The 26,753-nt window shown below is 54.1% G+C and overlaps 1 protein-coding gene across 2 annotated transcripts in view; it reads right to left on the reverse strand.

Annotated features, from left to right (window-relative positions):
* The window catches only part of LOC142923701 (fibroblast growth factor receptor 2-like), a 64,035-nt gene that overhangs the window by 31,967 nt on the left and 5,315 nt on the right, over positions 1–26,753 (reverse strand). For both annotated transcript variants that reach the window (XM_076064666.1, XM_076064667.1), the window contains exons 3-7: positions 22,790–22,962; positions 6,383–6,504; positions 4,877–4,987; positions 3,645–3,719; positions 1,008–1,126 (exon numbers count right to left, since the gene is read on the reverse strand). In XM_076064666.1, coding sequence (XP_075920781.1) covers positions 1,008–1,126; positions 3,645–3,719; positions 4,877–4,987; positions 6,383–6,504; positions 22,790–22,962 — 600 coding nt within the window. The remainder of the gene's footprint in view (positions 1–1,007; positions 1,127–3,644; positions 3,720–4,876; positions 4,988–6,382; positions 6,505–22,789; positions 22,963–26,753) is intronic.

Raw genomic sequence — 26,753 nt, forward strand, 5'->3', positions numbered from 1 at the left:
GGCGAGTGTAGTGGTGAGCGTGGTGGTGAGCGTGGTGGTGAGTGTGGTGGTGAGTGTGGTGGTGGTTGTTGTTTGGTGGCGAGTGTAGTGGTGAGCGTGGTGGTGAGCGTGGTGGTGAGTGTGGTGGTGGTGGTGGTTGTTTGGTGGCGAGTGTAGTGGTGAGCGTGGTGGTGAGCGTGGTGGTGAGTGTGGTGGTGAGTGTGGTGGTGGTGGTTGTTTGGTGGCGAGTGTAGTGGTGAGCGTGGTGGTGAGCGTGGTGGTGAGCGTGGTGGTGAGCGTGGTGGTGGTGGTGGTGGTTGTTTGGTGGCGAGTGTAGTGGTGAGCGTGGTGGTGAATGTGGTGGTGGTGGTGGTTGTTGTTTGGTGGCGAGTGTAGTGGTGAGCGTGGTGGTGAGTGTAGTGGTGAGCGTGGTGGTGAGTGTGGTGGTGGTGGTTGTTTGGTGGCGAGTGTAGTGGTGAGCGTGGTGGTGAGCGTGGTGGTGAGTGTGGTGGTGGTTGTTGTTTCGTGGCGAGTGTAGTGGTGAGCGTGGTGGTGAGCGTGGTGGTGAGTGTGGTGGTGGTTGTTGTTTGGTGGCGAGTGTAGTGGTGAGCGTGGTGGTGAGTGTGGTGGTGAGTGTGGTGGTGGTTGTTTGGTGGTGAGTGTAGTGGTGAGCGTGGTGGTGAGCGTGGTGGTGAGTGTGGTGGTGAGTGTGGTGGTGGTTGTTTGGTGGCGAGTGTAGTGGCGAGCGTGGTGGTGAGCGTGGTGGTGAGTGTGGTGGTGGTTGTTTGGTGGCGAGTGTAGTGGTGAGCGTGGTGGTGAGCGTGGTGGTGAGTGTGGTGGTGAGTGTGGTGGTGGTGGTTGTTTGGTGGCGAGTGTAGTGGTGAGCGTGGTGGTGAGCGTGGTGGTGAGTGTGGTGGTGAGTGTGGTGGTGGTGGTTGTTTGGTGGCGAGTGTAGTGGTGAGCATGGTGGTGAGTGTGGTGGTGAGTGTGGTGGTGGTTGTTGTTTGGTGGCGAGTGTGTATCCTCACCTTGTTAGAAGCAAGGTACTCCATGCCCCTGGCTACTTGGTAGGCACAGGACACGAGGTCCTTGAATGTGAGCTGCTCGTCCGGCACCCGTGTCACCTCGCCGCAGGTGTAGTCCATGCCTGCGGCATGCGCGTAGGGGGGGGCAAGGGCTGAGTACACAGACACAGCTCCCCCAGGTAGCCTCTGGCAGGGCTGTAGGGGGCAAGTGCTGAGTGCAAAGACAAAGCTCCCCCAGGTAGCCTCTAGCAGGGCTGGAGGGGCAAGTGCTGAGTACAAAGACAAAGCTCCCCCAGGTAGCCTCTAGCAGGGCTGTAGGGGACAAGTGCTGAGACACAGACAAAGCTCCCCCAGGTAGCCGCTAGCAGGGCTGTAGGGGCAAGTGCTGAGTACAGAGACAAAGCTCCCCCAGGTAGCCTCTGGCAGGGCTGTAGGGGGCAAGTGTTGAGTACAGAGACAAAGCTCCCCCAGGTAGCCTCTAGCAGGACTGTAAGGGCAAGTGCTGAGACACAGACAAAGCTCCCCCAGGTAGCCTCTAGCAGGGCTGTAGGGGCAAGTGCTGAGGACAAAGACAAAGCTCCCCCAGGTAGCCTCTGGCAGGGCTGTAGGGGGCAAGTGCTGAGTACAAAGACAAAGCTCCCCCAGGTAGCCTCTAGCAGGGGGGCTGTAGGGGGCAAGTACTGAGTACAAAGACAAAGCTCCCCCAGGTAGCCTCTAACAGGGGGGCTGTAGGGGGCAAGTGCTGTTTGCGAACAGCAAGTGGGTGGTATGGGTGGTGTGGGTGGTGTGGGTGGTGGTGGTGTGGGTGGTGGATGGGTGGTGGTGGTGTGGGTGGGTTGTATGGGTGGTGTGGGTGGTGGTGTGGTGGGTGATGGTGTGGGTGGTGTGGGTGGGTGGTGGTGGGGTGGGTGGTGTGGGTGGTGTGGGTGGGTGGTATGGGTGGTGTGGGTGGTGGTGTGGGTGGTGTGGGTGTTGGTGTGGGTGGTGGTGTGGGTGGTATGGGTAGTGGTATGGGTAGTGGTATGGGTGGTGTGGGTGGTGTGGGTGGTGGTGGTGTGGGTGGTGTGGGTGGTATGGGTAGTGGTATGGGTAGTGGTATTGGTGGTGTGGATGGTAGGTGTAGTGACTGTAGCGGGACCTACCTGGTGGCATGGGTAGTGGTGTGGGTGGTACGTGTAGTGGGTGGTACGTGTAGTGGGTGGTACGTGTAGTAGTGGGACCTACCTGGTGGTACGTGTAGTGGGTGGTACGTGTAGTGGGTGGTACGTGTAGTAGTGGCACCTACCTGCTGGTATGGGTGGTATGGGTAGTGGTGTAGGTGGTACGTGTAGTGGGACCTACCTGGTGGTACGTGTAGTGGTGGTACGTGTAGTGGGTGGTACATGTAGTGGTGGTAAGTGTAGTGTGGGTGGAATGCGTAGTGGGACCTACCTGGTGGTGTGGTACGTGTAGTGGGTGGTACGTGTAGTGGGTGGTACGTGTAGTAGTGGTACGTGTAGTGGATGGCACGTGTAGTGGGTGGCACGTGTAGTGGGTGGCACGTAAAGTTGGTGGTACGTGTAGTGGTTGGCTCGTGTAGTGGTTGGCACGTGTAGCGGGTGGCACGTGTAGTGGGTGGCACGTGTAGTGGGTGACACGTGTAGTGGGTGGCACGTGTAGTGGGTGGCACGTGTAGTGGGTGGCACGTGTAGTGGGTGGCACGTGTAGCGGGTGGCACGTGTAGTGGGTGGCACGTGTAGTGGGTGGCACGTGTAGTGGGTGGCACGTGCAGCGAGTGGCACGTGTAGTGGGTGCCATGTGTAGTGGGTGGCACGGGTAGTGGGTGGCACGTGTAGTGGTGCCATGTAGTGAGTGGCACGTGTATTGGGTGGCACGGCTAGTGGGTGGCACGTGTAGTGGGTGGCATGGCTAGTGGGTGGCACGTGTAGTGGGTGGCACGTGTAGTGGGTGGCACGTGTAGTGGGTGGCACGGGTAGTGGGTGGCACGTGTAGTGGTGCCATGTAGTGAGTGGCACGTGTATTGGGTGGCACGGCTAGTGGGTGGCACGTGTAGTGGGTGGCATGGCTAGTGGGTGGCACGTGTAGTGGGTGGCACGTTTAGTGGGTGGCACGTGTAGTGGGTGGCACGTGTAGTGGGTGGCACGTGTAGTGGGTGGCACGGCTAGTGGGTGGCACGTGCAGCGGGTGGCACGTGCAGCGGGTGGCACGTGTAGCGGGTGGCACGTGTAGTGGGTGCCATGTGTGGTGGGTGGCACGTGTAGTGGGTGGCACGTGTAGTGGGTGGCACGTGTAGTGGGTGGCACGTGTAGTGGGTGGCACGGGTAGTGGGTGGCACGTGTAGTGGTGCCATGTAGTGAGTGGCACGTGTATTGGGTGGCACGGCTAGTGGGTGGCACGTGTAGTGGGTGGCATGGCTAGTGGGTGGCACGTGTAGTGGGTGGCACGTTTAGTGGGTGGCACGTGTAGTGGGTGGCACGTGTAGTGGGTGGCACGTGTAGTGGGTGGCACGGCTAGTGGGTGGCACGTGCAGCGGGTGGCACGTGCAGCGGGTGGCACGTGTAGCGGGTGGCACGTGTAGCGGGTGCCATGTGTGGTGGGTGGCACGTGTAGTGGGTGGCACGTGTAGTGGGTGGCACCTACCTGGTGGTCTCCGCGCTCTGAGGAACTCTCGGAGATTCCCCTTGGAGGCAAACTCCACCAGCACCAGGAGCGGCCCTGAGCACACGCACACAGCTAGAGGCAAAGCTCCCCCAGGTAGCCTCCAGCAGGGCTGTAGGGGCAAGTGCTGAGACACAGACAAAGCTCCCCCAGGTAGCCTCTAGCAGGGCTGTAGGGGCAAGTGCTGAGACACAGACAAAGCTCCCCCAGGTAGCCTCTAGCAGGGCTGTAGGGGCAAGTGCTGAGACACAGACAAAGCTCCCCCAGGTAGCCTCTAGCAGGGCTGTAGGGGCAAGTGCTGAGACACAGACAAAGCTCCCCCAGGTAGCCTCTAGCAGAGCTGTAGGGGCAAGTGCTGAGACACAGCTAGAGGCAAAGCTCCCCCAGGTAGCCTCCAGCAGGGCTGTAGGGGGCAAGTGCTGAGACACAGCTAGAGGCAAAGCTCCCCCAGGTAGCCTCCAGCAGGGCTGTAGGGGCAAGTGCTGAGACACAGACAAAGCTCCCCCAGGTAGCCTCTAGCAGGGCTGTAGGGGGCAAGTGCTGAGACACAGACAAAGCTCCCCCAGGTAGCCTCTAGCAGGGCTGTAGGGGCAAGTGCTGAGACACAGACAAAGCTCCCCCAGGTAGCCTCTAGCAGGGCTGTAGGGGGCAAGTGCTGAGACACAGACAAAGCTCCCCCAGGTAGCCTCTAGCAGGGCTGTAGGGGGCAAGTGCTGAGACACAGACAAAGCTCCCGCAGGTAGCCTCTGAGTGATGCTGATGATGTTGATGAGGTGGTGGTTGTGATGTGATGACGATGTATCGATGACGATGATGTAATGATGATATAATGATGCTGATGACGATGATGATGTTATGATGACGATGATGTAATGATGATGATGATGATGTTATGATGACGATGACGGTGATGTAATGATGACGATGATGACGGTGATGATGTTATGATGACGACGATGACGATGATGACGATGACGATGGTGATGTCATGATGACGGTGATGTAATGATGATGGTGACGACGATGATGACGGTGACGAGGTGGTGACGAGGTGGTGACGAGGTGGTGACGAGGTGGTGACGACGATGACGGTGACGAGGTGGTGACGAGGTGGTGACGAGGTGGTGACGACGAGGTGATGACGAGGCGATGATGATGAGGTGGTGACGAGGTGGTGACGAGGTGGTGACGAGGTGGTGACGAGGTGGACTCACCGCCCTGTGTGCACGCTCCCAGCAGGTTGAGGATGTTTTTGTGTTTGCCGATGGTCTTCATCATCTCCATCTCAGCGACGAGGTCGGAGAGCTCCTTGTCTGTGGCGTCGTCTGGGGGAGACACCTCGTCACCACCTCGTCACCACCTCGTCACCACCTCGTCACCACCTCGTCACCACCTCGTCACCACCACCTCGTCATCATCACCTCGTCATCACCTCGTCACCACCTCGTCACCACCACCTCGTCATCATCACCTCGTCATCACCTCGTCACCACCTCGTCACCACCTCGTCATCACCTCGTCACCACCTCGTCACCACCTCGTCATCACCTCGTCACCACCTCGTCACCACCTCGTCATCACCTCGTCACCACCTCGTCACCACCACCTCGTCATCATCACCTCGTCATCACCTCGTCACCACCTCGTCACCACCTCGTCATCACCTCGTCATCACCTCGTCACCACCTCGTCATCACCTCGTCACCACCTCGTCATCATCTCGTCACCACCTCGTCACCACCTCGTCATCATCTCGTCACCACCTCGTCATCACCTCGTCATCAACTCGTCATCACATCGTCACCACATCGTCACCACCTCGTCACCGCCTCGTCATCGCCTTGTCACCGCCTCGTCATCACCTCGTCACCACCTCGTCATCACCTCACCACCTCGTCACCACCTCGTCACCACCTCGTCACCACCTCGTCATCACCTCACCACCTCGTCACCACCTCGTCACCACCTCGTCATCACCTCGTCACCACCTCGTCATCATCTCGTCACCACCTCGTCACCACCTCGTCACTACCACATCACCACCTCGTCATCGCCTCGTCACCGCCTCGTCACCACCTCGTCACTACCTCGTCACCACCTCATCACCACCTCATCACCACCTCGTCACCACCTCGTCATCACCTCGTCGTCACCACCTCGTCACCACCTCGTCACCACCTCGTCACCGCCTCGTCATCACCTCGTCACCACCTCGTCACCACCTCGTCACCACCTCGTCACCGCCTCGTCACCACCTCGTCACCACCTCGTCACCACCTCGTCATCACCTCGTCACCATCACCTCGTCACCACCTCGTCATCACCTCGTCACCACCTCGTCACCGCCCCGTCACCACCTCGTCATCACCTCGTCATCATCTCGTCACCACCTCGTCATCACCTCGTCACCACCTCGTCACCACCTCGTCATCACCTCGTCACCACCTCGTCATCGCCTCGTCACCGCCTCGTCACCGCCTCGTCACCACCTCGTCATCACCTCGTCATCACCTCATCACCACCTCCTCACCACCTCGTCATCAACTCGTCACCACCTCGTCATCACCTCGTCACCACGTCGTCACCACCTCGTCATCACCTCGTCATCACCTCGTCACCACCTCGTCATCATCACCTCGTCACCACCTCGTCATCACCTCGTCACCACCTCGTCATCATCACCTCGTCATCACCTCGTCACCACCTCGTCATCGCCTCACCCTTGAGCATCTTCGCAGCGACGGTGGTGCTGTGGCAGCGGCCATCTTGGTCTATGCCCAGTGCCTCGGCCATCATCACCTGGCCAAAGCAGCCTTCACCAAGTCGCTTGCCCAGGGTGAGCCTGGCACAGTCAGTCACACAGTCACACAGTCAGTCACTCAGTCAGTCAGTCACACAGTCAGTCAGTCACACAGTCAGTCAGTCACACAGTCAGTCACACAGTCAGTCAGTCAGTCACACAGTCAGTCACACAGTCACACAGTCACACAGTCAGTCACACAGTCAGTCAGTCACACAGTCAGTCACACAGTCAGTCAGTCACACAGTCAGTCACACAGTCAGTCACACAGTCAGTCAGTCACACAGTCACACAGTCACACAGTCAGTCACACAGTCAGTCAGTCACACAGTCAGTCACACAGTCACACAGTCAGTCAGTCACACAGTCAGTGCCTCAGCCATCATCACCTGGCCAAAGCAGCCTTCACCAAGTCGCTTGCCCAGGGTGAGCCTGGCACAGTCAGTCACACAGTCAGTCAGTCACACAGTCAGTCAGTCACACAGTCAGTCAGTCACACAGTCAGTCAGTCAGTCACACAGTCAGTCACACAGTCAGTGCCTCGGCCATCATCACCTGGCCAAAGCAGCCTTCACCAAGTCGCTTGCCCAGGGTGAGCCTGGCACAGTCACACAGTCACACAGTCACACAGTCACACAGTCAGTCAGTCACACAGTCAGTCAGTCACACAGTCAGTCACACAGTCAGTCAGTCAGTCACACAGTCAGACAGTCAGTCAGTCACACAGTCAGTCAGTCAGTCACACAGTCAGTGCCTCAGCCATCATCACCTGGCCAAAGCAGCCTTCACCAAGTCGCTTGTCCAGGGTGAGCCTGGCACAGTCAGTCACACAGTCAGTCAGTCAGTCACACAGTCAGTCACACAGTCACACAGTCACACAGTCACACAGTCAGTCAGTCACACAGTCAGTCACACAGTCACACAGTCAGTCAGTCACACAGTCACACAGTCACACAGTCAGTGCCTCAGCCATCATCAACTGGCCAAAGCAGCCTTCACCAAGTCGCTTGCCCAGGGTGAGCCTGGCACAGTCACACAGTCAGTCACACAGTCAGTCACACAGTCAGTCACACAGTCAGTCAGTCAGTCACACAGTCAGTCAGTCACACAGTCAGTCAGTCACACAGTCAGTCACACAGTCAGTCAGTCAGTCACACAGTCACACAGTCAGTCACACAGTCAGTCAGTCACACAGTCAGTCACACAGTCAGTCAGTCACACAGTCAGTCAGTCACACAGTCAGTCAGTCAGTCACACAGTCACACAGTCAGTCACACAGTCAGTCACACAGTCAGTCAGTCACACAGTCAGTCACACAGTCAGTCAGTCACACAGTCAGTCAGTCAGTCACACAGTCACACAGTCAGTCACACAGTCAGTCACACAGTCAGTCAGTCACACAGTCAGTCACACAGTCAGTGCCTCGGCCATCATCACCTGGCCAAAGCAGCCTTCACCAAGTCGCTTGCCCAGGGTGAGCCTGGCACAGTCAGTCACACAGTCACACAGCCAGTCACACAGTCAGTCAGTCACACAGTCACACAGTCAGTCACACAGTCAGTCAGTCACACAGTCACACAGTCAGTCACACAGTCAGTCAGTCACACAGTCAGTCAGTCACACAGTCAGTCACACAGTCAGTGCCTCGGCCATCATCACCTGGCCAAAGCAGCCTTCACCAAGTCGCTTGCCCAGGGTGAGCCTGGCACAGTCAGTCACACAATCATTCATACAGTCAGTCAGTCAGTCACACAGTCACACAGTCAGTCACACAGTCAGTCACACAGTCAGTCAGTCAGTCAGTCACACAGTCAGTCACACAGTCACACAGTCAGTCACACAGTCAGTCACACAGTCAGTCACACAGTCACACAGTCAGTCAGTCAGTCACACAGTCAGTGCCTCGGTCATCATCACCTGGCCAAAGCAGCCTTCACCAAGTCGCTTGCCCAGGGTGAGCCTGGCACAGTCAGTCAGTCACACAGTCAGTCACACAGTCACACAGTCACACAGTCAGTCACACAGTCAGTCAGTCACACAGTCAGTCAGTCACACAGTCAGTCAGTCACACAGTCAGTCACATAGTCAGTCAGTCACACAGTCAGTCACACAGTCAGTCAGTCACACAGTCAGTCACACAGTCACACAGTCAGTCACACAGTCAGTCAGTCACACAGTCAGTCAGTCACACAGTCAGTCACTCAGTCAGTCACACAGTCAGCCAGTCACACAGTCAGTTAGTCAGTCAGTCACACGGTCAGTCAGTCACACAGTCAGTCAGTCACACAGTCAGTCAGTCAGTCACACAGTCACACAGTTAGTCAGTCAGTCAGTCACACAGTCACACAGTCAGTCAGACAGTCAGTCACACAGTCAGTCAGTCAGTCACACAGTCAGTCACACAGTCAGTCAGTCACACAGTCAGTCAGTCACACAGTCAGTCAGTCACACAGTCAGTCAGTCACAGTCAGTCAGTCACAGTCAGTCACACAGTCAGTTAGTCACACAGTCAGTCACACAGTCAGTCACACAGTCAGTCAGTCACACAGTCAGTCACACAGTCAGTCAAACAGTCAGTCACACAGTCACACAGTCACACAGTCAGTCAGTCAGTCACACAGTCAGTCAGTCACACAGTCAGTCAGTCACACAGTCAGTCAGTCACACAGTCAGTCACACAGTCAGTCACACAGTCAGTCAGTCACACAGTCAGTCAGTCACACAGTCACACAGTCAGTCACTCACACAGTCAGTCAGTCACACAGTCACACAGTCAGTCACACAGTCAGTCAGTCACACAGTCAGTCACACAGTCAGTCACACAGTCAGTCACACAGTCACACAGTCAGTCACACAGTCAGTCACACAGTCACACAGTCAGTCAGTCACACAGTCAGTCAGTCACACAGTCAGTCACACAGTCAGTCAGTCACACAGTCAGTCAGTCACACAGTCAGTCAGTCACACAGTCAGTCACACAGTCAGTCAGTCACACAGTCAGTCAGTCACACAGTCAGTCAGTCAGTCACACAATCATTCATACAGTCAGTCAGTCAGTCACACAGTCAGTCACACAGTCAGTCAGTCACACAGTCACACAGTCACACAGTCAGTCAGTCACACAGTCAGTCAGTCACACAGTCAGTCAGTCACACAGTCAGTCAGTCACACAGTCACACAGTCAGTCAGTCACACAGTCAGTCACACAGTCAGTCACACAGTCACACAGTCAGTCAGTCAGTCACACAGTCACACAGTCACACAGTCAGTCAGTCACAGTCACACAGTCAGTCACACAGTCACACAGTCAGTCAGTCACACAGTCAGTCAGTCACACAGTCAGTCAGTCAGTCAGTCACACAGTCAGTCAGTCACACAGTCAGTGCCTCAGCCATCATCACCTGGCCAAAGCAGCCTTCACCAAGTCGCTTGCCCAGGGTGAGCCTGGCACAGTCACACAGTCAGTCACAGTCAGTCACACAGTCACACAGTCAGTCACACAGTCAGTCAGTCACACAGTCAGTCACACAGTCAGTCAGTCACACAGTCAGTCACACAGTCAGTCACACAGTCAGTCAGTCACACAGTCACACAGTCACACAGTCAGTCACACAGTCAGTCAGTCACACAGTCAGTCACACAGTCACACAGTCAGTCAGTCACACAGTCAGTGCCTCAGCCATCATCACCTGGCCAAAGCAGCCTTCACCAAGTCGCTTGCCCAGGGTGAGCCTGGCACAGTCAGTCACACAGTCAGTCAGTCACACAGTCAGTCAGTCACACAGTCAGTCACACAGTCAGTCAGTCACACAGTCAGTCAGTCAGTCACACAGTCACACAGTCAGTCAGTCACACAGTCAGTCAGTCACAGTCAGTCACAGTCAGTGAGTCAGTCAGTCACACAGTCAGTCAGTCAGTCACACAGTCAGTCAGTCACACAGTCAGTAAGTCACACAGTCAGTCACACAGTCAGTCACACAGTCAGTCACACAATCAGTCACACAGTCAGTCACACAGTCAGTCACACAGTCAGTCAGTCACACAGTCAGTCACACAGTCAGTCAGTCACACAGTCAGTCAGTCACACAGTCAGTCAGTCACACAGTCAGTCACACAGTCAGTCACACAGTCACACAGTCAGTCACACAGTCAGTCAGTCACACAGTCAGTCAGTCACACAGTAAGTTACACCGTCAGTCAGTCACATAGTCAGTCAGTCACACAGTCAGTCAGTCACACAGTTACACCGTCAGTCAGTCACACAGTCAGTGAGTCACACAGTCAGTCAGTCAAACAGTCAGTCACACAGTCAGTCAGTCACACAGTCAGTCACACAGTCAGTCAGTCACACAGTCAGTCACACAGTCAGTCAGTCACACAGTCAGTCAGTCACACAGTCAGTCACACAGTCAGTCACACAGTCAGTCACACAGTCAGTCAGTCAGTCACACAGTCAGTCAGTCACACAGTAAGTTACACCGTCAGTCAGTCACATAGTCAGTCAGTCACACAGTCAGTCAGTCACACAGTTACACCGTCAGTTAGTCACACAGTCAGTGAGTCACACAGTCAGTCAGTCAAACAGTCAGTCACACAGTCAGTCAGTCACACAGTCAGTCAGTCACACAGTCAGTCACACAGTCACACAGTCAGTCACACAGTCAGTCAGTCACACAGTCAGTCACACAGTCAGTCAGTCAGTCGCACAGTCAGTCACACAGTCAGTCAGTCAAACAGTCACACAGTCAGTCAGTCAGTCACACAGTCATTGGATGTGTGTGTGTATATGTGTGTGTATATGTCCGGCAAAACAACCCCCTACCTCCTCGCGGTGCCGGACAGGCAACTCTGTCGTGGACAGTGCTGTGGGGGGATGGCCAATTCCGATTGGCTCCTCCCCTCATGGCATATGTGTCCACCACAGGGGCTAAACGGGGGCTCTGGACGGGTGCGAGGGGCTGGTAACCCCTCCACCTTCAATAAATTACCACTAAACCACGACTTAAATATCTAACTAATAAGTTTGTGCCGGAGGCCCAGGGGGGCCAGGCGTCTATGACGTCTCCTGGCGAAAACCCCAATTGGCGGAGCCAGGAGATTGAATTTCTACCCTCGGGGATCCTCCAGAAACAACGAAAAGCCACTTCGTGTGGCCACGTGGAATGTTCGAACGCTGACTGCAGAGGAGAGGCTGCCACTCCTCTGTCGGGAGCTGGACCGGTACCACCTGGATCTCTGCGGCATTCAGGAGGTCCGGTGGACCGGTTCTGGCTCCTGCCACCATGAGGGGTGGACAGTCCTCTACTCGGGGCAGCAGACTGCCAAACAACAGGGTGTGGCTCTTCTTTTGAACAAAAGAATGAAAGGAGCGTGGGAGCGTGGCGGTGAGGTTTGGGAAGCTGTAAGCCCCAGGCTACTTTGGGCTCACCTTCCCATCAACAGTCAGTCACACAGTCAGTCACACAGTCAGTCAGTCACACAGTCAGTCAGTCACACAGTCAGTCAGTCACACAGTCAGTCACACAGTCAGTCAGTCACACAGTCACACAGTCAGTCACACAGTCAGTCAGTCACACAGTCAGTCACACAGTCAGTCAGTCACACAGTCAGTCAGTCAGTCACACAGTCACACAGTCAGTCACACAGTCAGTCACACAGTCAGTCAGTCACACAGTCAGTCACACAGTCAGTCAGTCACACAGTCAGTCAGTCAGTCACACAGTCACACAGTCAGTCACACAGTCAGTCACACAGTCAGTCAGTCACACAGTCAGTCACACAGTCAGTGCCTCGGCCATCATCACCTGGCCAAAGCAGCCTTCACCAAGTCGCTTGCCCAGGGTGAGCCTGGCACAGTCAGTCACACAGTCACACAGCCAGTCACACAGTCAGTCAGTCACACAGTCACACAGTCAGTCACACAGTCAGTCAGTCACACAGTCACACAGTCAGTCACACAGTCAGTCAGTCACACAGTCAGTCAGTCACACAGTCAGTCACACAGTCAGTGCCTCGGCCATCATCACCTGGCCAAAGCAGCCTTCACCAAGTCGCTTGCCCAGGGTGAGCCTGGCACAGTCAGTCACACAATCATTCATACAGTCAGTCAGTCAGTCACACAGTCACACAGTCAGTCACACAGTCAGTCAGTCAGTCAGTCACACAGTCAGTCACACAGTCACACAGTCAGTCACACAGTCAGTCAGTCAGTCAGTCACACAGTCAGTCACACAGTCACACAGTCAGTCAGTCAGTCACACAGTCAGTGCCTCGGTCATCATCACCTGGCCAAAGCAGCCTTCACCAAGTCGCTTGCCCAGGGTGAGCCTGGCACAGTCAGTCAGTCACACAGTCAGTCACACAGTCACACAGTCACACAGTCAGTCACACAGTCAGTCAGTCACACAGTCAGTCAGTCACACAGTCAGTCAGTCACACAGTCAGTCACATAGTCAGTCAGTCACACAGTCAGTCACACAGTCAGTCAGTCACACAGTCAGTCACACAGTCACACAGTCAGTCACACAGTCAGTCAGTCACACAGTCAGTCAGTCACACAGTCAGTCACTCAGTCAGTCACACAGTCAGCCAGTCACACAGTCAGTTAGTCAGTCAGTCACACGGTCAGTCAGTCACACAGTCAGTCAGTCACACAGTCAGTCAGTCAGTCACACAGTCACACAGTTAGTCAGTCAGTCAGTCACACAGTCACACAGTCAGTCAGACAGTCAGTCACACAGTCAGTCAGTCAGTCACACAGTCAGTCACACAGTCAGTCAGTCACACAGTCAGTCAGTCACACAGTCAGTCACACAGTCAGTCAGTCACACAGTCAGTCAGTCACAGTCAGTCACACAGTCAGTTAGTCACACAGTCAGTCACACAGTCAGTCACACAGTCAGTCAGTCACACAGTCAGTCACACAGTCAGTCAAACAGTCAGTCACACAGTCACACAGTCACACAGTCAGTCAGTCAGTCACACAGTCAGTCAGTCACACAGTCAGTCAGTCACACAGTCAGTCAGTCACACAGTCAGTCACACAGTCAGTCACACAGTCAGTCAGTCACACAGTCAGTCAGTCACACAGTCACACAGTCAGTCACTCACACAGTCAGTCAGTCACACAGTCACACAGTCAGTCACACAGTCAGTCAGTCACACAGTCAGTCACACAGTCAGTCACACAGTCAGTCACACAGTCACACAGTCAGTCAGTCAGTCACACAGTCAGTCACACAGTCACACAGTCAGTCAGTCACACAGTCAGTCACACAGTCAGTCAGTCACACAGTCAGTCAGTCACACAGTCAGTCAGTCACACAGTCAGTCAGTCAGTCACACAATCATTCATACAGTCAGTCAGTCAGTCACACAGTCAGTCACACAGTCAGTCAGTCACACAGTCACACAGTCACACAGTCAGTCAGTCACACAGTCAGTCAGTCACACAGTCAGTCAGTCACACAGTCACACAGTCAGTCAGTCACACAGTCACACAGTCAGTCAGTCACACAGTCAGTCACACAGTCACACAGTCAGTCAGTCAGTCACACAGTCACACAGTCAGTCACACAGTCACACAGTCAGTCAGTCACACAGTCAGTCAGTCACACAGTCAGTCAGTCAGTCACACAGTCAGTCAGTCACACAGTCAGTGCCTCAGCCATCATCACCTGGCCAAAGCAGCCTTCACCAAGTCGCTTGCCCAGGGTGAGCCTGGCACAGTCACACAGTCAGTCACAGTCAGTCACACAGTCACACAGTCAGTCACACAGTCAGTCAGTCACACAGTCAGTCACACAGTCAGTCAGTCACACAGTCACACAGTCACACAGTCAGTCACACAGTCAGTCAGTCACACAGTCAGTCACACAGTCACACAGTCAGTCAGTCACACAGTCAGTGCCTCAGCCATCATCACCTGGCCAAAGCAGCCTTCACCAAGTCGCTTGCCCAGGGTGAGCCTGGCACAGTCAGTCACACAGTCAGTCAGTCACACAGTCAGTCAGTCACACAGTCAGTCACACAGTCAGTCAGTCACACAGTCAGTCAGTCAGTCACACAGTCACACAGTCAGTCAGTCACACAGTCAGTCAGTCACAGTCAGTCACAGTCAGTGAGTCAGTCAGTCACACAGTGAGTCAGTCAGTCACACAGTCAGTCAGTCACACAGTCAGTAAGTCACACAGTCAGTCACACAGTCAGTCACACAGTCAGTCACACAATCAGTCACACAGTCAGTCACACAGTCAGTCACACAGTCAGTCAGTCACACAGTCAGTCACACAGTCAGTCAGTCACACAGTCAGTCAGTCACACAGTCAGTCACACAGTCAGTCACACAGTCACACAGTCAGTCACACAGTCAGTCAGTCACACAGTCAGTCAGTCACACAGTAAGTTACACCGTCAGTCAGTCACATAGTCAGTCAGTCACACAGTCAGTCAGTCACACAGTTACACCGTCAGTCAGTCACACAGTCAGTGAGTCACACAGTCAGTCAGTCAAACAGTCAGTCACACAGTCAGTCAGTCACACAGTCAGACACACAGTCAGTCAGTCACACAGTCAGTCACACAGTCAGTCAGTCACACAGTCAGTCAGTCACACAGTCAGTCAGTCACACAGTCAGTCACACAGTCAGTCACACAGTCAGTCACACAGTCAGTCACACAGTCAGTCAGTCAGTCAGTCACACAGTCAGTCAGTCACACAGTAAGTTACACCGTCAGTCAGTCACATAGTCAGTCAGTCACACAGTCAGTCAGTCACACAGTTACACCGTCAGTTAGTCACACAGTCAGTGAGTCACACAGTCAGTCAGTCAAACAGTCAGTCACACAGTCAGTCAGTCACACAGTCAGTCAGTCACACAGTCAGTCACACAGTCACACAGTCAGTCACACAGTCAGTCAGTCACACAGTCAGTCACACAGTCAGTCAGTCAGTCGCACAGTCAGTCACACAGTCAGTCAGTCAAACAGTCACACAGTCAGTCAGTCAGTCAGTCACACAGTCATTGGATGTGTGTGTGTATATGTGTGTGTATATGTCCGGCAAAACAACCCCCTACCTCCTCGCGGTGCCGGACGGGCAACTCTGTCGTGGACAGTGCTGTGGGGGGATGGCCAATTCCGATTGGCTCCTCCCCTCATGGCATATGTGTCCACCACAGGGGCTAAACGGGGGCTCTGGACGGGTGCGAGGGGCTGGTAACCCCTCCACCTTCAATAAATTACCACTAAACCACGACTTAAATATCTAACTAATAAGTTTGTGCCGGAGGCCCAGGGGGGCCAGGCGTCTATGACGTCTCCTGGCGAAAACCCCAATTGGCGGAGCCAGGAGATTGAATTTCTACCCTCGGGGATCCTCCAGAAACAACGAAAAGCCACTTCGTGTGGCCACGTGGAATGTTCGAACGCTGACTGCAGAGGAGAGGCTGCCACTCCTCTGTCGGGAGCTGGACCGGTACCACCTGGATCTCTGCGGCATTCAGGAGGTCCGGTGGACCGGTTCTGGCTCCTGCCACCATGAGGGGTGGACAGTCCTCTACTCGGGGCAGCAGACTGCCAAACAACAGGGTGTGGCTCTTCTTTTGAACAAAAGAATGAAAGGAGCGTGGGAGCGTGGCGGTGAGGTTTGGGAAGCTGTAAGCCCCAGGCTACTTTGGGCTCACCTTCCCATCAATCGGAGGCGAGGATTGGTGGTCGTGGTTACTTATGCCCCCACCGAAGACGAACATCCGTGGAGGGATGCAGGCAAAGCCGATGAGTCAGATGCCTTCTATGACCTCCTGTCACAGGTGCTGGCTAAAGTGGCCCCTCGGCATAGAGTCATCTTGTTGGGTGACTTCAATGCCAGAGTTGGTCATGATGCTGGCACCTGGTCTGGAGTGATTGGAGGGGATGGACCGGATCAGCTCAATAACAATGGTAGGAGGCTGCTAGATTTTTGTGCAGCCCATGGGCTTGTAATTACCAACACGCTGTTCCAGCATCGGCGCATCCACATCACATCATGGATGCGTGCCGGGTCCAAGCAAGGACATCTGCTGGACTACATAGTGACGGACCAGCGGATGCGAACCCATGTCCTTGACACCAGGACCTACCGTGGCACTGATCTGCCCTCTGACCATTGACTTGTCATCTGCAAGATGCGCCTGCCATTCTTCCACTCTGGTGGTGGGTGTACACCCAGGACCCCATTCCAACCTAAAGTGGCCTGGTCTCAGTTATCTGATGAAAGGTGCAAGCGAGAATTTCATCATCGCTTGCGGCTGGGATTGGCATCATCCCCCACTCCTGATGTCGAGGGTAAATGGGCGAGGTTTAGGACTGTGACTTATGCAGCTGCAATGGCTGCTTTGGGTACGCGGTGCAGACCTCCCCACATACCCTGGCTGACAGAGGAGGTGTTCAGGATGGTTGAGAAAAAGCGATAGGCCCACTGTCATCGGCTACAGAATCCCACATCAGAGAATGAGGAGGCTTACTGCAGCCTTCGCTCGGAGATTCGGAGAGCCGTGAAGCGCTGCAAGGATGGGTGGTGGTCACGGGTTGCTGAGGAGATGGAGTCTGCCTCAGTGGCCCGCGATCACAAATCTCTATTTAACTCCATCAAAAAGTAACCTGCAGCACCACATCTATTTCCATCATTAGGGGAAAAAACGGTGATCCAATCTCTGACCCCCAGGAACAGGTTTGCAGATTTGCTGAGCATTTCTGTGAGGTCCTGGGGGAGGGAAAATCCCTCAGCCAGGAAAACATCGTGGCACAAAGTGGGGATGACCCTGCTGAGGCTGCGGTGCCTCAAATATTGGAAGAAGTCACCCCCTGTGAGTTGAGGAAGTACTGAAGGCGATCCGGAGTCTGAGACCAGGAAAGGCAGCGGGCAGAGATGATCTCCCAAGCAAAATGCTGAGGCAGGGTGGCGTTTGTGCACAGACTGTCCTATATGAAATCATAACAACAGTCTGGACCACTGGACGGGTTCCGCAGGATTGGAAGGATGCCCTGGTGGTTCCCCCCTTTAAGAAGGGGGACCTCAAGACTGTACCAACTACAGGGGCATCTCACTCCTCAGTGTGCCGGGAAAGGTCCTGCAAGGATTATTCAACATCGCCTTGCCAGGTACGCTGAGGAGATGCTTGCGGAGCCCCAATGCGGTTTCAGGAAAGGAGTGGTCCTGCACAGATGCCATATTTTCTGTCCTTCTGCTACAGCAGAGGTGTAGGGAATTCCAGCAAGACCTACATCTCTGCTTTTCTGACCTGGTCAAGGCCTATGATACATCAGTAGGCCTGGGCTCTGGGTTGGATTGTGTGAGGAACTCACAAATCCTTGAAAGATCTGGGCAGGGTCCCATCGGTGAGCTCCTCTGGCAGGCAAGGCTGCGATGGCTGGGTCATGTAGCCCGCATGCCCAGCCACCGCATGCCGAAACAGCTTTTGTTTGGCCGGATTGAGGGGGCTAAGCGGGCGCGGCACGGGCTAGAGAAGAGATGGAGTGATGTGGTACAGGAGGACGTGGAGCTGAGTGGACTTGCCGATGACTGGTACCAGCGGTGTCAAGATCGGCCTCTGTGGAGGAGGCTCGTGAAGGATGCTACTGGGCAGTTGGAGGCAGTCGCCCTCCAACAACAACGGAGGACGGAGGAGCGACGCTCAGAACAACGAGCGGAGCGCCGGGTGGCTAAAGCACAGCAGGTTGGCACAGTAGGGGGCACAGTTGGTGCATCAGCCAGTCATCTCAGTCAGTCGACCCGTGGCACCTGGGTCTGCCCCATGACCTCCTGTCAGCGGGCGTTCGACACTTCACGTGGCCTCAGGGTGCACATAGCCTGGCACAAGCGTCGTGGTGACGTCACCGCCACTTAGTGGCGAATGGCGGTTGTTGTTGTTGTTGTGTATCTGTATGTGTGTGTGTGTGTATCTATGTGTGTGTATCTGTGTGTGTGTGTATGTGTGTGTATCTGATGTGTGTATGTGTGTATGTGTGTATCTGTATGTGTGTGTGTATGTGTGTGTGTGTATCTGTGTGTGTATCTGTGTGTGTGTGTATCTGTGTGTGTGTGTATCTGTGTGTGTGTATGTGTGTGTATGTGTGTGTGTGTGTATGTGTATGTGTGTATCTGTGTGTGTGTGTATTTATGTGTATGTGTGTATGTGTGTATCTGTATGTGTGTATGTGTGTATCTGTATGTGTGTATGTGTTTATCTGTATGTGTGTGTATGTGTGTATGTATGTGTGTATGTATGTGTATGTATGTGTATGTGTGTATCTGTATGTGTGTGTGTATCTGTGTGTGGCAAAACAACCCCCTACCTCCTCGCGGTGCCGGACGGGCAACTCTGTCGTGGACAGTGCTGTGGGGGGAGATCCAATTTTGATTGGCTCCTCCCCTCATGGCATATGTGTCCACCACAGGGGCTAAACGGGGGCTCTGGATGGGTGCGAGGGTCTGGTAACCCCTCCACCTTCAATTAATTACCACGAAACCACGAATTAAACTGAAATATGTAACAACTAAGCTTGTGCCGGAGGCCCCGGGGGGCCAGGCGTCTATGACGTCTCCTGGCCAAACCCCAATTGGCGGAGCCAGGAGATTGAATACCTACCCTCGGGGCTACTCCAGAAACAATGAAAAGCCACTACGGGTGGCCATGTGGAATGTTCGAACGCTCACTGCAGAGGAGAGGCTGCCACTCCTCTGTCGGGAGCTGGACCGGTACCGCCTGGATCTATGCGGCATTCAGGAGGTCCGGTGGACCGGCTCTGGCTCCTGCCACCATGAGGGGTGGACAGTCCTCTACTCGGGGCAGCACACTGCCAAACAACAGGGTGTGGGTCTTCTTTTGAACAAAAGAATGAAGGGGGCGTGGGAGCGTGGCGGTGAGGTGTGGGAAGCTGTAAGCCCCAGGCTACTTTGGGCTCGCCTTCCCATCAACCGGAGGCGAGGAATGGTGGTCGTGGTTACTTATGCCCCCACCGAAGATGAACATCCGTAGAGGGATGCAGGCAAAGCCGATGAGTCAGATGCCTTCTATGACCTCCTGTCACAGGTGCTGGCTAAAGTGGCCCCTCGGGATAGAGTCATCATGTTGGGTGACTTCAATGCCCGAGTTGGTCATGATACTGGCACCTGGTCTGGAGTGATTGGAGGGCATGCGCCAGATCAGCTCAATAACAACGGTAGGAGGCTGCTAGATTTTTGTGCAGCCCATGGGCTTGTAATTACCAACACGCTGTTCCGGCATCGGCGCATCCACACAACATCATGGATGCATGCCGGGTCCAAGCAAGAACATCTGCTGGACTACATAGTGACGGACCAGCGAATGCGAGCCCATGTCCTTGACACCAGGACCTACCATGGAGCTGATCTGCCCTCTGACCATCGACTAGTCATCTGTAAGATGCGCCTGCCATCCTTTCACTCCGGTGGTGGGTGTACACCCAGGACCCCATTCCAACCTAAAGTGGCCTGGTCTCAGTTATCTGATGAAAGTTGCAAGCGAGAATTTCATCATCGCTTGCGGCTGGGATTGGCATCGTCCCCGACTCCTCCTGATGTCGAGGGTAAATGGGCGAGGTTTAGGACTGTGACTCATGCAGCTGCAATGGCTGCTTTGGGTACGCGGTCCAGACCTCCCCAGACACCCTGGATGACAGAGGAGTTGTTCAGGATGGTTGAGAAAAAGCGACAGGCCCACTGTCATCGGCTACAGAATCCCACGTCAGAGAATGAGGAGGCTTACCGCAGCCTTCGCTCGGAGGTTCGGAGAGCCGTGAGGCGCTGCAAGGATGGGTGGTGGTCGCGGGTTGCTGAGGAGATGGAGTCTGCCTCAGTGGCCCGTGATCACAAATCTCTATTTAACTCCATCAAAAAAGTAACCTGCAGCGCCACACCTATTACCATCATTAGGGGAAAAAACGGTGATCCAATTTCCGACCCCCAGGAACAGGTTCGCAGATTTGCTGAGCATTTCTGTGAGGTCCTGGGGGAGGGAAAATCCCTCAGCCAGGAAAACATCGTGGCACAAAGTGAGGATGACCCTGCTGAGGCTGCGGTGCCTCAAATATTGGATGAAGTCACCACCTGTGAGTGGCTGGCTGAGGTGCCATCTGCTGAGGAAGTATTGAAGGCGATCCGGAGTCTGAGACCAGGAAAGGCAGCGGGCAGAGATGATCTCCCAAGCGAAATGCTGAGGGAGGGTGGCGTTTGTGCACAGACTGCCCTATATGACATCATAACAACAGTCTGGACCACTGGACGGGTTCCGCAGGATTGGAAGAATGCCCTGGTGGTCCCCCTTTTTAAGAAGGGGGACCGCACAGACTGTAACAACTACAGGGGCATCTCACTCCTCAGTGTGCCGGGAAAGGTCCTGGCAAGGATTATTCAGCATCGCCTTGCCAGGCACGCTGAGGAGAGGCTTGCGGAGCCCCAATGCGGTTTCAGGAAAGGGCGGTCCTGCACAGATGCCATATTTTCTGTTCGTCTGCTACAGCAGAGGTGTAGGGAATTCCAACAAGACCTACATCTCTGCTTTATTGACCTGGTCAAGGCCTATGATACCATCAGTAGGCCTGGGCTCTGGGTCGTTCTTCGTGCTTTTGGAGTACCTGACCCTCTGCTCACGATCATTAAGGACCTTCATGATGGTGAGCGGGCCCGGGTAAAACTACGTGGCCGGGAGTCAGAGCCATTCCCTGTACACCTTGGGGTGCGACAGGGATGTCCTCTGGCTCCCACATTATTTAACATCTATTTTGACCACGTAGTTCGTGAAGCCTTCAATAGCTGTACCGGGGGAATCTCCATATGGTACAGATATAATGGGAGGCTAATCGATGCCCGGGTGCGGTCAAGGGATGGCTCCCTATTGCTCAACCACGTTATGTATGCTGATGACTTGGTAATAGCTGCTCAGTCAGAGGAGGAGTTGGAGACGCTGCTGCTGAGACTGGAGTGTGCCACTAAGAGGTGGGGCCTTACCATCAGCCCCACCAAAACTAAGCACCTGCCTGGGTATTTTGTACCATCGGACACTCCACCCCCACAACTCCCAATCGGTGATGGGGCAGTTGTGGAGAGAGTGGAGAGTTTCCCATACCTGGGCAGTGTGCTTATGACTGGCTCCAGTTTAACAGCAGAGGTCTCACTCCGAATCAGTCGAGCGGCAATATCTTTTCATCGGTTGCGTAACGCTGTGTGGAAGCTACCTGGTCTGTCGCTCCGCACTAAGCTTCAGGTCTTCTCGGCCACGGTCATTCCCTCCCTTCTCTACGCTTGCGAAACGTGGACCCCCCTAATGGAACATCTTCGCCGGTTAGAAACATTTAGGCTGGCCTGCCTACGATCCATCCTGGGTTTAACCAGACTGGATTGTGTGAGGAGCTCACAAATCCTTGAAAGATCTGGGCAGGGTCCCATCGGTGAGCTCCTCCGGCAGGCAAGACTGCGATGGCTGGGTCATGTAGCCCGCATGCCCAGCCACCGCATGCCGAAACAGCTTTTGTTTGGCCGGATTGAGGGGGCTAAGCGGGCGCGGCACGGGCTAGAGAAGAGATGGAGTGATGTGGTACAGGAGGACGTGGAGCTGAGTGGACTTGCCGATGACTGGTACCAGCGGTGTCAAGATCGGCCTCTGTGGAGGAGGCTCGTGAAGGATGCTACTGGGCAGTTGGAGGCAGTCGCCCTCCAACAACAACGGAGGGCGGAGGAGCGACGCTCACAACAGCGAGCGGAGCGCCGGGTGGCTAAAGCACAGCAGGTTGGCACAGTAGGGGGCACAGGTGGTGCATCAGCCAGTCATCTCAGTCAGTCGACCCGTGGCACCTGCTGGGTCTGCCCCGTGACCTCCTGCCAGCGGGCGTTCGACACTTCACGTGGCCTCAGGGTGCACATAGCCTGGCACAAGCGTCGTGGTGACGTCACCGCCACTTAGTGGCGAATGGCGGTTGTTGTTGTTGTTGTGTATGTATCTGTGTGTATGTGTGCATGTATGTGTATGTGTGTATCTGTATGTGTGTGTATCTGTGTGTATATATCTGTGTATGTATATGTATGTGTGTATGTGTGTATATGTGTGTGTATGTATGTGTGTGTGTGTATCTGTGTGTGTATGTGTGTGTGTGTATCTGCGTGTGTGTGTATCTGTGTGTATCTGTGTGTGTATCTGTGTGTGTGTGTATGTGTGTGTATGTGTGTGTGTATGTATCTGCGTGTGTGTGTATGTATGTGTGTATCTGTATGTGTGTATGTATCTGTATGTATGTATCTGTGTGTATGTGTTTGTGTATCTGTGCGTGTGACCTCTCGCGAGGGAACTCCCAGTGGGGGTCCTCCGTGAGGTCGAACTCGAGGAGCCCCCCCAGGGCGGAGCCCCCGCCTGCTCCGCCCCCCGCGCCGCCCTCGCTGGAGGAGAAACGGCAGCGACGCACCAGAGACACGCCGGAGTGCATGGACGATGTCGACTCTACAGACACCTAGCAGACAGACAGACACACAGATAGACACACAGTTAGACACACACACAGACACACAGACAGAGACACGCCGGAGTGCATGGACGATGTCGACTCTACAGACACCTAGCAGACAGACAGACACACAGACACACAGACAGAGACACGCCGGAGTGCATGGACGATGTCGACTCTACAGACACCTAGCAGACAGACAGACACACAGATAGACACACAGTTAGACACACACAGAGAGAGACACGCCGGAGTGCATGGACGATGTCGACTCTACAGACACCTAGCAGACACACACAGACACACACACACAGTTAGAGACACAGACACACAGACAGAGACACGCCGGAGTGCATGGACGATGTCGACTCTACAGACACCTAGCAGACACACACAGACACACACACACAGTTAGAGACACAGACACACAGACAGAGACACGCCGGAGTGCATGGACGATGTCGACTCTACAGACACCTAGCAGACAGACAGACACACAGACACACAGTTAGAGACACACAGAGAGAGACACGCCGGAGTGCATGGACGATGTCGACTCTACAGACACCTAGCAGACACACAGACACAGACACACAGATAGAGACACGCCGGAGTGCATGGACGATGTCGACTCTACAGACACCTAGCAGACACACAGACACAGACACACAGACAGAGACACGCCGGAGTGCATGGACGATGTCGACTCTACAGACACCTAGCAGACAGACAGACACACAGATAGACACACAGACAGAGACACACAGATAGAGACACACACACACAGACACACAGACAGAGACACGCCGGAGTGCATGGACGATGTCGACTCTACAGACACCTAGCAGACAGACAGACACACAGATAGACACACAGACAGAGACACACAGATAGAGACACACACACACAGACACACAGACAGAGACACGCCGGAGTGCATGGACGATGTCGACTCTACAGACACCTAGCAGACACACAGACACACAGACACACAGTTAGAGACACACACAGACACACAGATAGACACACACACAGACACACAGACACCTAGCAGACAGACAGACACACAGATAGACACACAGTTAGAGACACACACAGACACACACACAGACACACAGACAGAGACACGCCGGAGTGCATGGACGATGTCGACTCTACAGACACCTAGCAGACACACAGACACACAGACACACAGTTAGAGACACACACAGACACACAGATAGACACACACACAGACACACAGACACCTAGCAGACAGACAGACACACAGATAGACACACAGTTAGAGACACACACAGACACACACACAGACACACAGACAGAGACACGCCGGAGTGCATGGACGATGTCGACTCTACAGACACCTAGCAGACAGACAGACACACACACACAGACACACAGACAGAGACACACAGATAGAGACACACACACACAGACACACAGACAGAGACACGCCGGAGTGCATGGACGATGTCGACTCTACAGACACCTAGCAGACAGACAGACACACAGATAGACACACAGTTAGACACACACAGAGAGAGACACGCCGGAGTGCATGGACGATGTCGACTCTACAGACACCTAGAAGACACAGAGACACACAGACACACAGCTAGACACACACACGGACACACAGAGACACGCCGGAGTGCATGGACGATGTCGACTCTACAGACACCTAGCAGACAGACAGAGACACACAGACACACAGTTAGAGACACACAGTTAGAGACACACACAGAGAGAGACACGCCGGAGTGCATGGACGATGTCGACTCTACAGACACCTAGCAGACAGACAGAGACACACAGTTAGACACACACACAGAGACACACAGTTAGAGACACAGACACACAGACACACAGACAGACAGAGACACGCCGGAGTGCATGGACGATGTCGACTCTACAGACACCTAGAAGACAGACAGACACACACAGATAGACACACAGACACACAGTTAGAGACACACACAGACACACACACAGACACACAGTTAGACACACACACAGACACACAGACAGAGACACACAGATAGAGACACAGACACACAGAGAGAGACACGCCGGAGTGCATGGACGATGTCGACTCTACAGACACCTAGCAGACAGACAGACACACACAGATAGACACACAGACACACAGTTAGAGACACACACAGACACACACACAGACACACAGTTAGACACACACACAGACACACAGACAGAGACACACAGATAGAGACACAGACACACAGAGAGAGACACGCCGGAGTGCATGGACGATGTCGACTCTACAGACACCTAGCAGACAGACAGAGACACACAGATAGACACACAGACACACAGTTAGAGACACACACAGACACACAGATAGACACACAGACACACAGATAGAGACACACACAGACACACAGTTAGAGACACACAGTTAGAGACACACACAGAGAGAGACACGCCGGAGTGCATGGACGATGTCGACTCTACAGACACCTGGCAGACAGACAGACACACAGATAGACACACAGTTAGACACACACACAGACACACACACAGTTAGACACGCCGGAGTGCATGGACGATGTCGACTCTACAGACACCTAGAAGACACAGAGACACACAGACACACAGTTAGAGACACACACAGACACACAGACAGAGACACACAGATAGAGACACACACACACAGACACAAAGACAGAGACACGCCGGAGTGCATGGACGATGTCGACTCTACAGACACCTGGCAGACACACACACAGACACACAGATAGACACACAGTTAGAGACACACACAGACACACAGCTAGACACACAGTTAGACACACACACAGAGAGACACGCCGGAGTGCATGGACGATGTCGACTCTACAGACACCTGGCAGACACACACAGACACACAGACACACAGTTAGAGACACAGACACACAGACACAGACAGAGACACAGACACACAGTTAGAGACACACACAGACACACAGACAGAGACACGCCGGAGTGCATGGACGATGTCGACTCTACGGACACCTAGCAGACAGACAGAGACACACAGACAGACACACAGACAGACACACAGTTAGAGACACAGACACACAGACACAGACAGAGACACGCCGGAGTGCATGGACGATGTCGACTCTACAGACACCTAGAAGACACAGAGACAGACACACAGATAGATACACAGTTAGACACACACACAGACACACAGACACACACACAGACACACAGACACACACACAGACACACAGACACACAGACACACACACAGACACACAGACACACACACAGACACACACACACACACAGACAGAGACACACAGATAGAGACACACACACACAGACACACAGACAGACACACAGTTAGACACACACACAGACATACAGACAGAGACACACCGGAGTGCATGGACGATGTCGACTCTACAGACACCTAGCAGACACACACAGAGACACACAGACACACAGTTAGAGACACACACAGACACACACACAGAGACACACAGATAGACACACAGTTAGAGACACACACAGGCACACAGACAGAGACACGCCAGAGTGCATGGACGATGTCGACTCTACAGACACCTAGCAGACAGACACAGGCACAGACAGAGACACAGAGTCACAGAGACAGATAAAGACACACAGTTAGAGACACAGACACACAGACACACACACAGACACACAGATAGAGACACAGACACACAGACACACACAGACACAGATAGAGACACAGACAGAGACACACAGACACACAGACAGAGACACGCCGGAGTGCATGGACGATGTCGACTCTACGGACACCTAGC

Source organism: Petromyzon marinus, unplaced genomic scaffold (assembly GCF_048934315.1).
Source record: "Petromyzon marinus isolate PM22_M1 ecotype Great Lakes invasive population unplaced genomic scaffold, UKy_Petmar_22M1.pri1.0 PM_Scaffold_59, whole genome shotgun sequence".
NCBI lineage: Eukaryota > Metazoa > Chordata > Hyperoartia > Petromyzontiformes > Petromyzontidae > Petromyzon > Petromyzon marinus.